The 12,781-nt window shown below is 43.5% G+C and overlaps 1 protein-coding gene across 1 annotated transcript in view; it reads right to left on the bottom strand.

The window, feature by feature from the left end:
- Positions 1-11,213: 11,213 nt before the first annotated feature.
- CDH9 (cadherin 9) overlaps positions 11,214-12,781 on the bottom strand; it is a 160,840-nt gene continuing 159,272 nt past the window's right edge. The window contains exon 11 of the mRNA XM_015429143.1: positions 11,214-11,701. Coding sequence (XP_015284629.1) covers positions 11,214-11,701 — 488 coding nt within the window. The remainder of the gene's footprint in view (positions 11,702-12,781) is intronic.

Here is a 12,781-nt window from a genome sequence, read left to right as displayed (position 1 = left end):
TATGTCCGAGAAGAAGCCCAAGGTAAAAGGGAAAGGGGGTCCCTCCCTGCTCTTCCCCCCCGCCCCGAAGCGAGAGCCGCGTGGCTTGCCACGCAGCTCTCGCTGCTTTCAGAGCGTTCCCTGCACACGCGCAGGAGACGCTCTTGCACTTTCGGGGGGATTTAAACATCCCCCCGAAAATCTTTTCAGCTTTTTTTTTATTTTTGTGCGCACGTGGGGACTGGCCCACGTGTGCACAAACCTCCCCCGTCCCCCCAGCTGCCCCCGGAGCGCTGATTTAGCGATCCGCACTCCGGGGGCAAGTTCACTATTAGATATATAGATATCAGGTCATTATATCAGGGGGAGGGGCTGTGTCTCAGTGATAGTGCCTCTGCTTGGCATGCAGAAGGTCCCAGGTTCAATCACTGGCATCTAGAGGTAGAAGGTGATGGGGAGGACCTCTGCCTGAAACCCCAGAGAGCTGCTGCCAGTCTGAGTAGACAATACTGACATTGATGGACTGATGGTCTGATCCAGTAAAAGGCAGCTTCATGGGTTAAAGGTCTCAAACTCAAATGGCTTTCAAGGTCATGTTCCCCACGCTACCAGGGAGACCATACTCTGGCACGAAGACCTGTCAGTTGCCATGTTGCACTCATCACAGTTTCACCACAGTCCATGCTTCGAGTCTAAAGCCCTGACGCAACCTGTCAAAACTGGGTACTTGTGTGGATAAGACAATCACTGACTCAGCCACTTGGTTCAGTTGTCTCCCTCCTCCTGAAGATGGTTCCTTGGCTAGATCTGCCCGGTTCTACATTACATAGTTATCTACATCCAACCATCAAAGCATAATTTTCAAGGGACAAATACATATTTTGGACATGTTTACCAAGACAACCTTTGGAGTAAGATGGCCCTCATACTTATCGAATCTCATATCTCATTATACTCCCATGTACCAACTACATGGAACTGCGGTGGCTCAAGTGGTTAAGACGCTGAACTACAGGCTGTGGAAGGTCAGTAGTTCAGCAGTTCGAGACCCGAGTTGCCTCATGACGGAGTGAGCTCCCGTCTCTAGTTCCAGCTCCTGCCAACCTAGCAGTTCGAAAGCAAGAAATTGCAAGTAGATAAATAGGGACCACTTCGGTGGGAAGGTAACAGCGTTCCGTGCACCTTGGTGTTTAGTCATGCTGGCCACATGACCACGGAAACATCTTCGGACAGCGCTGGCTCTTCGGCTTTGAAACGGAGATGAGCACCGCAACCCTAGAGTCAGATTCGACTGGCTTTCTAGCAAGGGAAACCTTTACCTTTACCAACTACATTCTTCAGACAGTTTCTCCTTGTGGTGCCCTCTCTAAGGATTGTCTGTAGGGCCATAGTTCAGTCAAGGGCTTTCTTGATGGTAGGTTCAGTCCTCTAGAATGGCTTACCAGAATGGGTGCAGGGAGCTGGGCTACATCTAGGCAGGCATGCAAGATAGTTCTGTTTCAGGAGCCATTTGGGGAACTGGCTTTTTAAAAAATCCATGTGTTTGATTTCTGTGTTTGATTAGTGCACTGTTGTTGTTTTAATTAATGTTCTGTATCCTTGCAACATGTTTGACTATTAGCCACCTTGAGTCTAAGAAATTCCCTGCATTTTGCAGGGAGTTGGACTAGATGGCCCTGGAGTTCCCTTCATAGAATCATAGAATCATAGAATGTTAGAGTTGGAAGGGACCTTGCAGGTCATCTAGTCCAACCCCCTGCCCTCTGCAGGAGCATATCCGAAAGATGGCCCTACAACATACCCGAAAGATGGTCATCCAGCCTCCACTTGAAAACATCCAGCGAAGGAGCATCCACCACCTCCTGAGGCAGTCTGTTCCACTGTTCCTTCCAACTCTCTGATTCTATGATTCTAAATAAGACAATCAAAATAGATTTTAAATAAAGGTCTCTTGTGATGACATAAGCCACCTTTTTTCAAGATTTACTTCAGCATTTATTTGGTGGTGGCAAAATCTCTCCTGTCCACTTGCTGGAATAGGTTGTCGGGTCAGCCCAGCGACTTGCAAGCTGCATCCCCCTTATCATGCGGTGATCACCTGCCGCCTTGCTATGATCAGACCCAATGAGTTCACAAGACTTCCGCAAGGAGCTTGAAAGAGCTGCGAGAGGCTTTGAAGCCACAGGCTAAGCATCGCTCAATTATGCAGCAAACGGGGTATCAGTAGTGCATAGCCAAGTCCGGATACAAAGGCCACCTTTTGATGCTACTGGGTCTTTTCATTTAATATTTCTTGAAGCTCATTATTCTCCATTCAGGGGCCTGTGGAATTCCACCACATTTGCTCTGCTGCCCGGTGATTTGAAGAAAAAGGCAGCTTGAAACGAACCTCGCAGGCTTTCATGGTTAATTGTCCTACTTGGTCTCTAGCAGGGCAAGAATTGAGCAAGACCAGCCTTCTGAATCAAGAGATCAGAAATCATAATGCAATATACTAAATACTGGGAGAATAAGGGATTTTGAAGGCTTTCAGGCTATTGTACCGTCAAGTTGCGGCTGACCTGTGACATCCCCAGCAGGGAGCTTTCAAGGCAAGTGAGAAGCAGGGCTGGTTTGCTGTGGCCTTCCTCTGCACGGCCTTCCTTGGTGGTCTTTCTTCCAAGCACCAACCCTACTTAGCTACCAAGATCTGAGGAGACGAGGCTGCCTTCCCTTCAGGTTATTACATAAATGCAGTCCCACTATTGCCAGCGGAGGGCTTCTTGAGCAGAAATGTCTGTAATCTCATAGTACAATGATATCTTTCCTGGGATATTGCTGGGAAGAAGAGAGAAGAGTAGGTTCTTATACCCCACTTTTCTCGACCTTAAGGAGTCTCAAAGAGGCTTACCATTGGTTTCCACCCCTTCAGTTGTACGTACCAACTACTTTCTGATTCTGTTCATTCCAGCTGGCTATCTTACATCGAAGCCAAAATAGGTTTCCTGAATTTATCTCTAGAATCCTTATTTATGCTTTCTGAGGCCTTTTAAAAAAATAAAATCTAGTTTATTGGGATCAGAGCTACAAACTCTTTATAGCCTGGCTAACAGAACCTGCTCTCCCTTAAATTTGGGGATTGTTATTTTTAGAGACCCCTGATGATTTTAAGCTCCTTTTCTTGCTTGACAGTCCAGATACAGAAATAACTGAAATAGTAGCAAAGTTTCCTTACAGTGCCATGGTCTCACGGCCTGATAAGTGATACTATGAATTAGGTTTTATTATGATGCTAATTATGATGTTACTTTATGATGTTACTCTGCAATTTTAATTTTACTCTGCATGGTTTTGTATTTAGATTACTGTATCTTCATGTATATGCCAATAAAAGGCTTTGGATTGGACTATTGCTTTTCCCTTCCTTTCCCCCCAAGAGGCACCTTGTGAGGCAGGTGGGGCTGAGAGAGTTCTAAGAGAATTGTGGCTGACCCAAGGGGACCCAGCGGGCTTCATCTGGATGAGCAGGGAATCAAACCCAGTTCTCCAGGTTAGAGTCCGCTGCTCTTAACTAATATTCCACACAGGCTCTCTTGAGTAATCCTGAGTAGGAGGCTGGTACTAACCCAAGCTATAGTAGCCTTCTTGCATTCTTTAGCCTCCCCCCCCAAAACCCACAGAAATATTCCCCCTTTTCCCCCATCTTCTCCTGTGATCATCATTCCAGGCAGGTCAGTGCTGTAGATTTGGAAACGAAGAAGAAGAAGAAGAAGAAGAAGAAGAAGAAGAAGAAGAAGAAGAAGAAGAAGAAGAAGAAGAAGAGGAGGAGGAGGAGGAGGAGGAGGAGGAGGAGGAGGAGATTGGAGGAGTGGGGAATCAAACCCGGTTCTCCCAGATTAGAGTCCGCGCACTTAACCACGACACCAAACAACACAAGGGTTAGAGCTTTTATGGTTCTAAGCAGAATGACACAGTGCCCTTGGCAAGCTTTTGAATTAATCCGAGGCATGGATTCAGGAATTCCTAGTCTTGACACTACAGTTGAAAGTGCCCAGAAAATTAAAATATATGTCTACATCAAGGAGAAGGCCATTTATAGCTAAAGGCAAGAACGAAACAGGAGGGCCAGAGCTAGGGGGAGAAAGTAGACTGCAAATAACAATCTACCAAAGTTAGCTATTTTATTATATGCTACAATTTTTCAATGATTATTTAGTAATATTAAGATTTACGAGCATTCTGATTGGACCACTACGGAATGGGTTGCATCCAAGTCTTTTTTCCACTAGTGAAAAAGAGTGGACAAGGTCCCCTTTGCCCACGAAGAAGGCTATGCTTGAGATCATGGGACCTCCTTGGATCAAAGCCAGGTGGGATAGTAGCTATAGTAAGGAGGGAGATGGAGCAAAAAAAAAAGTTGGCCTTAGGTATCTACCAGATTAACAATCTCAAATAAAATTTGTTTAACGTTCAATAGCAGGTTGGAAGAAGAGGAGGAAACTGAAATGCCTAATCTGTTGGTAGGGTGTAAACTTCAGGATTACTTTTTTTTTTTTAAAGGATCACTGAGGATAGACCTATCGATGACTACCAGCCATGGTGACTAAAGGAAGTGCCCTGTTGACAGGCAGTAAACCACTGAATGCCAGTAGTAAGAGTCAACATCAGTGGAAGGACTTGGCCACTATGCCTTGTTGTTGGCCTTCCAGAGAAACTGTGTGAGACAGGATGCTGGACTAGACGGACCACTGGTTTGATCCGGCAGGGCTCTTCTGATGTTCTTAAGAGCCAAAACAGCTACATTCTCCCCCCAACCATGGCTGTTTCCATGCTTCAAACTATGTGTGTGTGTCAAACTTGCTGTTCATTTTACATTTTACAGCTCCTTTGCCATAGTAACCAGGGAGGGGGAGAATGTAAAGTCACAACGCTTTCGCTTACTAGGTTGCTTTGATGTGCCAGACACCTTATCATCTCTGAGAACCTTTAGTGTTTTTGACTCTCATCTTTCCATGCTTGCCTTTGTTTTACATGATGGGGGAATGGCACTGAAAGGGGGATGGCTGGCAGTTATGTTTGGCAGGCAAAATCCCAGTGGGTGATTGGTTTTGAACATGCGGCCCAAGGGCCAGATCAGGCCCCCAGAGGGCTTCTATCAGGCCCGCAGTTGAACGGATTGTCTTCTGCTTCTTCTTCCAGTTCTGCTGCTGCTGCATCATCGTGGTTTGCGGCTTACGGATACACACCTGAACAGCATACTCAAGATTGCAACAGCACAGATATTTTGATGCAATCATTCAGAGCAAGAGGTGTCAGTTATCAGACACTGTTAAATAAACAAAATATTGCAAGAGTGCTAATGTTTTAAGCATGGTTTTAAGTAAAAAAAAAACCCGACCCTTTGTGTTTGTATCCTTTATAAAGTTTATATCTCTGCTACTTGGCAATACATTTTATGACACACCTGGCCTGGCCCAACGAGGTCTCATTTGAGTCAGATCCAGCCCTCATAACAAATGAGTTTGACACCCCAATCAATGTCTCGATAAACTTATTATTCTCCAGAGTGAATGTTGTTGGGAACTGATTTATCCAGGAGTCTGACAGTGTGTGTGTGTGTGGGGGGGGCAGAGCACAGCATTTAAAAATTATTTTAAAATGGCAGCAGCTACAAAGATGCTGTGAGCTCTAGTTCAGTTTTTAATGTGTCATTTCTCCCTTTCTCACAATACAAGAACTCGTGGGCACTCCATGAAATTGCTGAGTGGTCAGGTTAGAACGGATAAAAGGAAGTACTTCTTCACCCAAAGAGTGATTAACACATGGAATTCACTGCCACAGGAAATGGCGGCAGCTACAAGCATGGACAGCTTCAAAAGGGAATTAGATAATCATATGGAGCAGAGATCCATCAGTGGTTATTAGCCACAAGGTATAGATAGGGGCTCTGGGGCAAGTGATGCTCTGTCTTCTTGATGCTTGGGGGTTTCAACAGTGGGAGGGCTTCTAATGTCCTGGCCCCATTGCTGGGCCTCCTGATGGCACCTGGTATTTTTGGCCACTGTGTGACAGAGTGTTGGACTGGATGGGCCTTTGGCCTGATCCAACATTGGTGTCTTTTATGTTCTTATGTTCAATTTTTTGTTTGTTTGTTTGTGGGCAATTCTACTACAAGTGTACTGTATGAACTGGTAATGATTTCAATCATGTCCTTCCATCTGACGAAGGGAGCTTTGACCCTGAAACACTTGTTTGTCTCTGAGGTGCTACTAGACTCCAATCTAACTGGTGTACCTCACTGACATTCAAATGCATTGCTCTCTGTTTCCCTTTCCCTAACCAATAGGACATGCAGAGAAACATTTCACACGGTCACTTTTGGTCAGACTTTTCAGATGGTCACTCTCATCAGACACATCTAAGGAAGGAAGCTTTGACTCTTGAAAGCTGATACCCTGAAGAACTTGTTGGTCTCTAATAGGGATGCCAGCCTCCAGGTGGGGCCAGGGGATCTCCAGCTTTTACAACTCATCTCCAGCTGAAAGAGATCAGCTCCCCTGGAGAAAATGGCTGCTTTGAAGGGTAGACTCTATTTGTTGTTCAGCTGCACAGTCGAGTCCGACTCTTCGCGACCCCATGGACCAGATCCCTCCAGGCCCTCCTGTCTTCCACAATCCTTCAAAGTTTGCTCTATATACTATGTTGAGGCCCCTTCCCTCCCCAAGCTCCACCCTGTCCTGACTCCACCCCCAAAGTATCCAGGGCATTTTCCAGCCCAGACCTGGCAACCCGAGTCTCTAAGGTTCTACTGGATTCAGATCTCACTGTTCTACTGCACCAGCACAGCCACCTTCTGAAAGTTTCTTCAATGAAGTCTACCAGTAGACCAGGTGAGCCTTATCTCGTCAGATCACAGAAGCTAAGCAGGGTCAGCTCTAGACAGTACTCAGATGGGAGACCACCAAAAAAACAAGTTTTGGGTTACTATGCAGAGGCAGGAAATGGCAAACTACCTCTGGATGTCTCTCGTGTAGAAAGCCCTACGGGGTCACCATACATCGGCTGTCACTTGGTGGCAAAGAAAAAAAAAAGGTGAGGTATGCAAAAAAGATAGCCACGCAGAATCATGCGTCCATGCTCTGAACACACTCTGATAAAGGAACACGTTGAATGAGAAAGACTGATGACATTCTTCTGGCATTTAGGGAGCCTTTGCCAAATTAGATTAGAGATCAACATGAAGGCTGATTCATGAGCTGAGCGATGACATACTCGGAAGGCAAGTCATTCTTGCCAATATAGACAGATAAATTTAATGCAACCTTCTCTTTGGAAATACGACAACGTTCTTCACCTTGAGCTTCCACGGTACTGTGGAATGGAAATGAAAATAGTGAGTAATGAATAGAGTTGCTAACCTCCAGGTGGGTCCTGGAGATCTCCCAGAATTACAACTGATCTCCAGATGACAGAGATCTGCAGTTGTAATCCAAGGAGATCTTCAGCCAACTCCTGGAGGTTTAGAATAAATAAATGGAAGTACAGCAAAGAGGGGTGCGCATATAACAACACAGCTGAAAACTGTAACACCGTACCCAAAAACACGTGACACTTTATCCAAAACGTTCTTATATTAACAGTGTTGTACTCTAAATAACCATTCAGATCCACTCCAAAGACACCAATGTAAATAGTCCAAGGTTCCCATCTGTTTCCTTTCAAGATTTTGTCGGACCTGGGTGGTCCGTCACCACCCCTATTAACAACTGTGTTTTGTGGACATCTATCAACTGTTACTCCTCTTACTTTTGTGGACATTGTAGTAGAGATGGGACTATATAGATTTATTAGGTTTATTAGAGATCTAACTTTTTATTGGAATATAATGAAGGCCTGGTATATAGAAGGCCTCTTGTCTTTTCTGTCAAGGGGATTTTTCCAGTTGCTTGTTAACAGACAAGACAATAACATTCTTTTAGCACAAAAGTAGATATCAGGTTCATGGTTCTAATTGTTTAGGTTATAACTGCATAGTGTCTGGGTCACAATGGATCTTTTCCTTGTTATCGGAGAAAAACACTTTTGTATTGGTGACAACAAGCCTTGGCCGATATGACTTAGGTTATGTCAAGTAAATATGTGATGCTATTGCATAGGCACACCTTTCTTACATTAGACCAATAAGGGAATTTTTATGTAAATGTTGTTTAAGTTTCTGTAACCAATTATGCCTTTTGAATATTATTCCCATGATGACGATATGATGATGTCATTTTAAGTATTTAACTTCTGGTGGTTTGAATTTGCTTTACCATCCCATGCTCTGACCTTTCTTAGTTATTCTAAACAGTGAACTTGTTCCTGTTCCATCATGGCTTCAATAAAATACTACCTTGCTACAAACATGTATTAATTGCAAGTAGTGGGGATCAGACATGTGGACATTTATCAATGGTTAGGAATTTGTTGAACTGTATTGGACTATTTTCATCGGTGTCTGGAGGCTGGCAGCCCTAGGCCACACCCAGGCTTAAATACCTGCAAGTAGAAAGGGAAACAACAGCTCCGCTCGGCAGAAGTATCCTGCTGGCAGAAATACTCTCGAGCTTCTGATCACTGCTGTTATTCTTACACAGTGTAATGATACATTTTAATCTTTTTTTCCCCTCCTAATCATCCCTCGTTAGCCTTTAATCTTTGGAAGTATGACAAAAATATGTTTTCTGCATCAATTAAGGCATTTTGTTTGAAGGGATATACTTTTGTGATCTATTTTTAGAGTCTTAAGCTACTTTTGTTTCCTGTTAACTTCCCCTTCATTTTCTAACGCATCCCTGATAAATCTTTAATTGCCTAATTGTCTTTAAAAGTATATTAGATTGGGTTTCGGCAGACGTTTTTTGGATTGTTGACATTAACTTATTGCCTCAGAATAGGGGTGGGGGGAGGAAAAATAAAAAACACAGACAGCTGAGGGAACAAAGGAGAGGGCCCATCATTAGCCGTCCTTGTTTCAGTGAAGATTAGGATAGTCATTTTTTTTCCTTATTATTGGGCCTAAGGTTAGTTGTGCAGAAATTACAGTTTTTTTCTCCCTTACTAGCTTCATATATGGAGAAACTGCACCTTCCAAATGTCTGCACTGCAGGCTGCTGTTAACGGCAAAGGAGTGTATCTAGTGAATGAAAAATGCACTAACATAATTCTTTGATTCTGACCCAACCCCCACAACTAAGGTGTAATTCTTTGCGAGGAATACAAGTTCTGGGATGGATACAGGACTGGCAAGTGAGTGGCATAGCTCTACTTAGTGCAGGGCCTCAGCATGTAACCAGGAAGAGTGTTTGGGGCAGTAATCTGGCTAAAAGCATAGCAGAAAGGAAAATATTAATCTTTGGAAGTATGTCAAAAATATGTTTTCTGCATCAATTAAGGCATTTTGTTTGAAGGGATATACTTTTGTGATCTATTTTTAGAGTCTTAAGCTACTTTTGTTTCCTGTTAACTTCCCCTTCATTTTCTAACGCATCCCTGATAAATCTTTAATTGCCTAATTGTCTTTAAAAGTATATTAGATTGGGTTTCGGCAGACGTTTTTTGGATTGTTGACATTAACTTATTGCCTCAGAATAGGGGTGGGGGGAGGAAAAATAAAAAACACAGACAGCTGAGGGAACAAAGGAGAGGGCCCATCATTAGCCGTCCTTGTTTCAGTGAAGATTAGGATAGTCATTTTTTTTCCTTATTATTGGGCCTAAGGTTAGTTGTGCAGAAATTACAGTTTTTTCTCCCTTACTAGCTTCATATATGGAGAAATTGCACCTTCCAAATGTCTGCACTGCAGGCTGCTGTTAACGGCAAAGGAGTGTATCTAGTGAATGAAAAATGCACTAACATAATTCTTTGATTCTGACCCAACCCCCACAACTAAGGTGTAATTCTTTGCGAGGAATACAAGTTCTGGGATGGATACAGGACTGGCAAGTGAGTGGCATAGCTCTACTTAGTGCAGGGCCTCAGCATGTAACCAGGAAGAGTGTTTGGGGCAGTAATCTGGCTAAAAGCATAGCAGAAAGGAAAATATGTTCTACCTATAACCTATGCGTTGTAAATATTGTATCATATATATTTACAATAGAGTTGCCTGTTGGAGTCTAAGGTGGGTGAAGAAATGGGGGGACATAGTTGGCCAATATCAGTCCTCTCTAGAAGAAGAGAGAAGAAGAAGAGGAGAGGAGAGATTGGATTTATACTCCGCCCTTCACTTGGAGTCTCAGAGCGGCTTACGAACTCCTTTCCCTTCCCCTCCCCACAACAGACACCGAGAGAGCTCTGACAGAAACTGCTCTTTTTCAAGGACAGCCCTGAGAGAACTATGGCTTGCCCAAGGTCATCCAGCCAGGTGCAAGTGGAGGAGTGGGGAATCAAAACCCGGTTCTCCCAGATTAGAGTCCACACACTTAACCACTACACCAAACTGAAGTGTGTGTGTATCCTCTTATTATCTAAATGATGGTTTGCTGAATAAGTGAGATCACATTTCATTTATAAATACTAATTTATTTAATAAAAATACAAAAATAGAAATATACATATATAAAAATATCATGAATCCACACACAGACATTTGTTTATTCAATAAATATGGCAGTAATAGTCATTCTTATTTTTTTAACGTATAGGCAAATTATAACATGGGCAATTGTTGACCCAAATACTAGTAAAAGTAAAGCAAGGACTTCCTTTAAAAAAACAAAAAAACCCTTTACTTTTTAATAATAAAGGCACAAAAAGCCTTTTTAGGTACCTTTCCATAAGTGCTGAATATCTTCTTTCCAACATCCTAGGCAAAACGTGTGAAATATAGTGTCCCCCCCCCTTTAAAAAAAAAACCTAACAATTTTTCATTCACATTGACATATTAATTAAGCAAACCCTTACTAAGATAAACACCTATTTGCATTTTTCCAAGTAAGAGGATGTAGGCCACTTTTATCTAGTTACAGAGGCATTAGTCCCATGAACACAGACCAAGGAACACAGTTCTATTCTCAGGACACGATCCAGTGCTTCATGGTCTTCCACATCTATGTGGGAACTGCTTCCATGCAGGACTGCCTCTTCTCTCTACTGTGTCCAAGAGCCCTATGCATACGTATTGAGATTGTACGCACAGAGGCATCTCATTTCAAAGCACGGGGCAGCCCCTCCGACATGGAGATCTCACTGTGCACTGGAACCACTGGAAAGATGTTTCAGTCTCGGTCACTCTCATCTCCACCATACATGTCTGCTAACTTTTTAAACCTCGGTCCCCAGTCACTAAGGTAATCATAATCTTGGTTGCTCTCTGTGGTCAGTGATTCCAAAGAGCTAAGCGAATTGGCTATAGAATCGTTCCCTTCGTACGCGTAAGTGGCTAAGGAATCATAAGGAGGGGCGGTCGGATCCAGATCGTTTTCCTTTAGCCTTCGATGGATAAAATCTTGGACATCAATGTTTTCCCACAACGGTGCAGTCCTCCGGATTTGGAAGATCGTTTCTGGCATGACATCTCTCCTGATTTTGCTTTCTTCTCTGGCTTCGGGATTGCGTAGCGTTCCGATATCGAAGGCTTGGGTATCCTCCTCCCCGCCCCCCTCATCGTTGTAGGTCACGATATTGTCCCGGACATCGTCTTTCGAAACAATCAAAGGCTCTTTCTTCCTCTGCCGCTTCATGGCCGCAAACAGCACGACTAAAACTGGAAGCACATAAAAGGGCTGATGAGTGGGTTTTGCCAAGCACATGGCCAACCAAAAAACAAGTTCTAAAAGTAAGATATAATTTCGACCAGGGTTCATACCTAAGTTCTGTTGGAGTGAGCGATTCAGCATGCCTGGGCATTGGGGGTGGGGCAGTACATCACTCTATAAGTGTGTATAGGTGTTATCTCCTTGAATGGGATGCCTCTCTCTGTCTTAACCTGGGAGCTGGCCTCTGACCCCTCCTGTCTCTCTCCCATTGTCCTCTCACTCTCTTTACATGGCCTTCCATGGAGACATATGTCTCTCCAGGTCTCTCCTGTACAGACGATGCCCTCATATTCCCATGCACATGATGCCAGACAAGCTGGCCATTTACGACAGGGAAAGTACTCTAGATTAGACCTCCCTTTCTCTTCTTTTAACTGCAGCCTGAACGTGAACTGGCTCTACTTGAATAAATGTAAGTTTGCCTTTATTCTGCAATATAATTTATGGGAGATTTATTGACTGCACTAAGTATCATGCTTCTATGACTGGGGAAAATGCTGCTGTATTCACCAAATATCCCAGTAAGTTAATAGGAGGATTCAGACCAATGTAAGTTTGCCTTTATTCTGCAATATAATTTATGGGAGATTTATTGACTGCACTAAGTATCATGCTTCTATGACTGGGGAAAATGCTGCTGTATTCACCAAATATCCCAGTAAGTTAATAGGAGGATTCAGACCATGTTTCACACTCCGAAGCCCCATGCATTACTGTAAAAAAATAAAAAATAAAAAATGGGAGTGGAAGTCTGCAAGTGCCTCCATCTTCTCAGAAAACAAGATGTAGACTCAAATGCATTGAGCGAAGCTTTGCTAGTTAAACGTAACTCAGTTGCCCCTCTCTTTTTATTGTGGGTTTCCTAACAGCTACCCATCAAGTCTGCTCATATTTTGGGCAGCCCCACTTGGGTCAAACTGCAGAGGGATAATGCAGCAGCTCCTCTCTTTTCCTCTTCCACACACCCATAAGAACATAAGAGACGCCAATGTTGGATCAGGTCAAAGGCCCATCCAGTCCAACACTCT

This window comes from Gekko japonicus, unplaced genomic scaffold, assembly GCF_001447785.1.
Source record: "Gekko japonicus isolate JY-2015 unplaced genomic scaffold, Gekko_japonicus_V1.1 scaffold2328, whole genome shotgun sequence".
Classification (NCBI taxonomy): domain Eukaryota; kingdom Metazoa; phylum Chordata; class Lepidosauria; order Squamata; family Gekkonidae; genus Gekko; species Gekko japonicus.
Note: the sequence above shows the minus strand (reverse complement) of the source record. Positions and strands in the feature narration are given on the sequence as shown.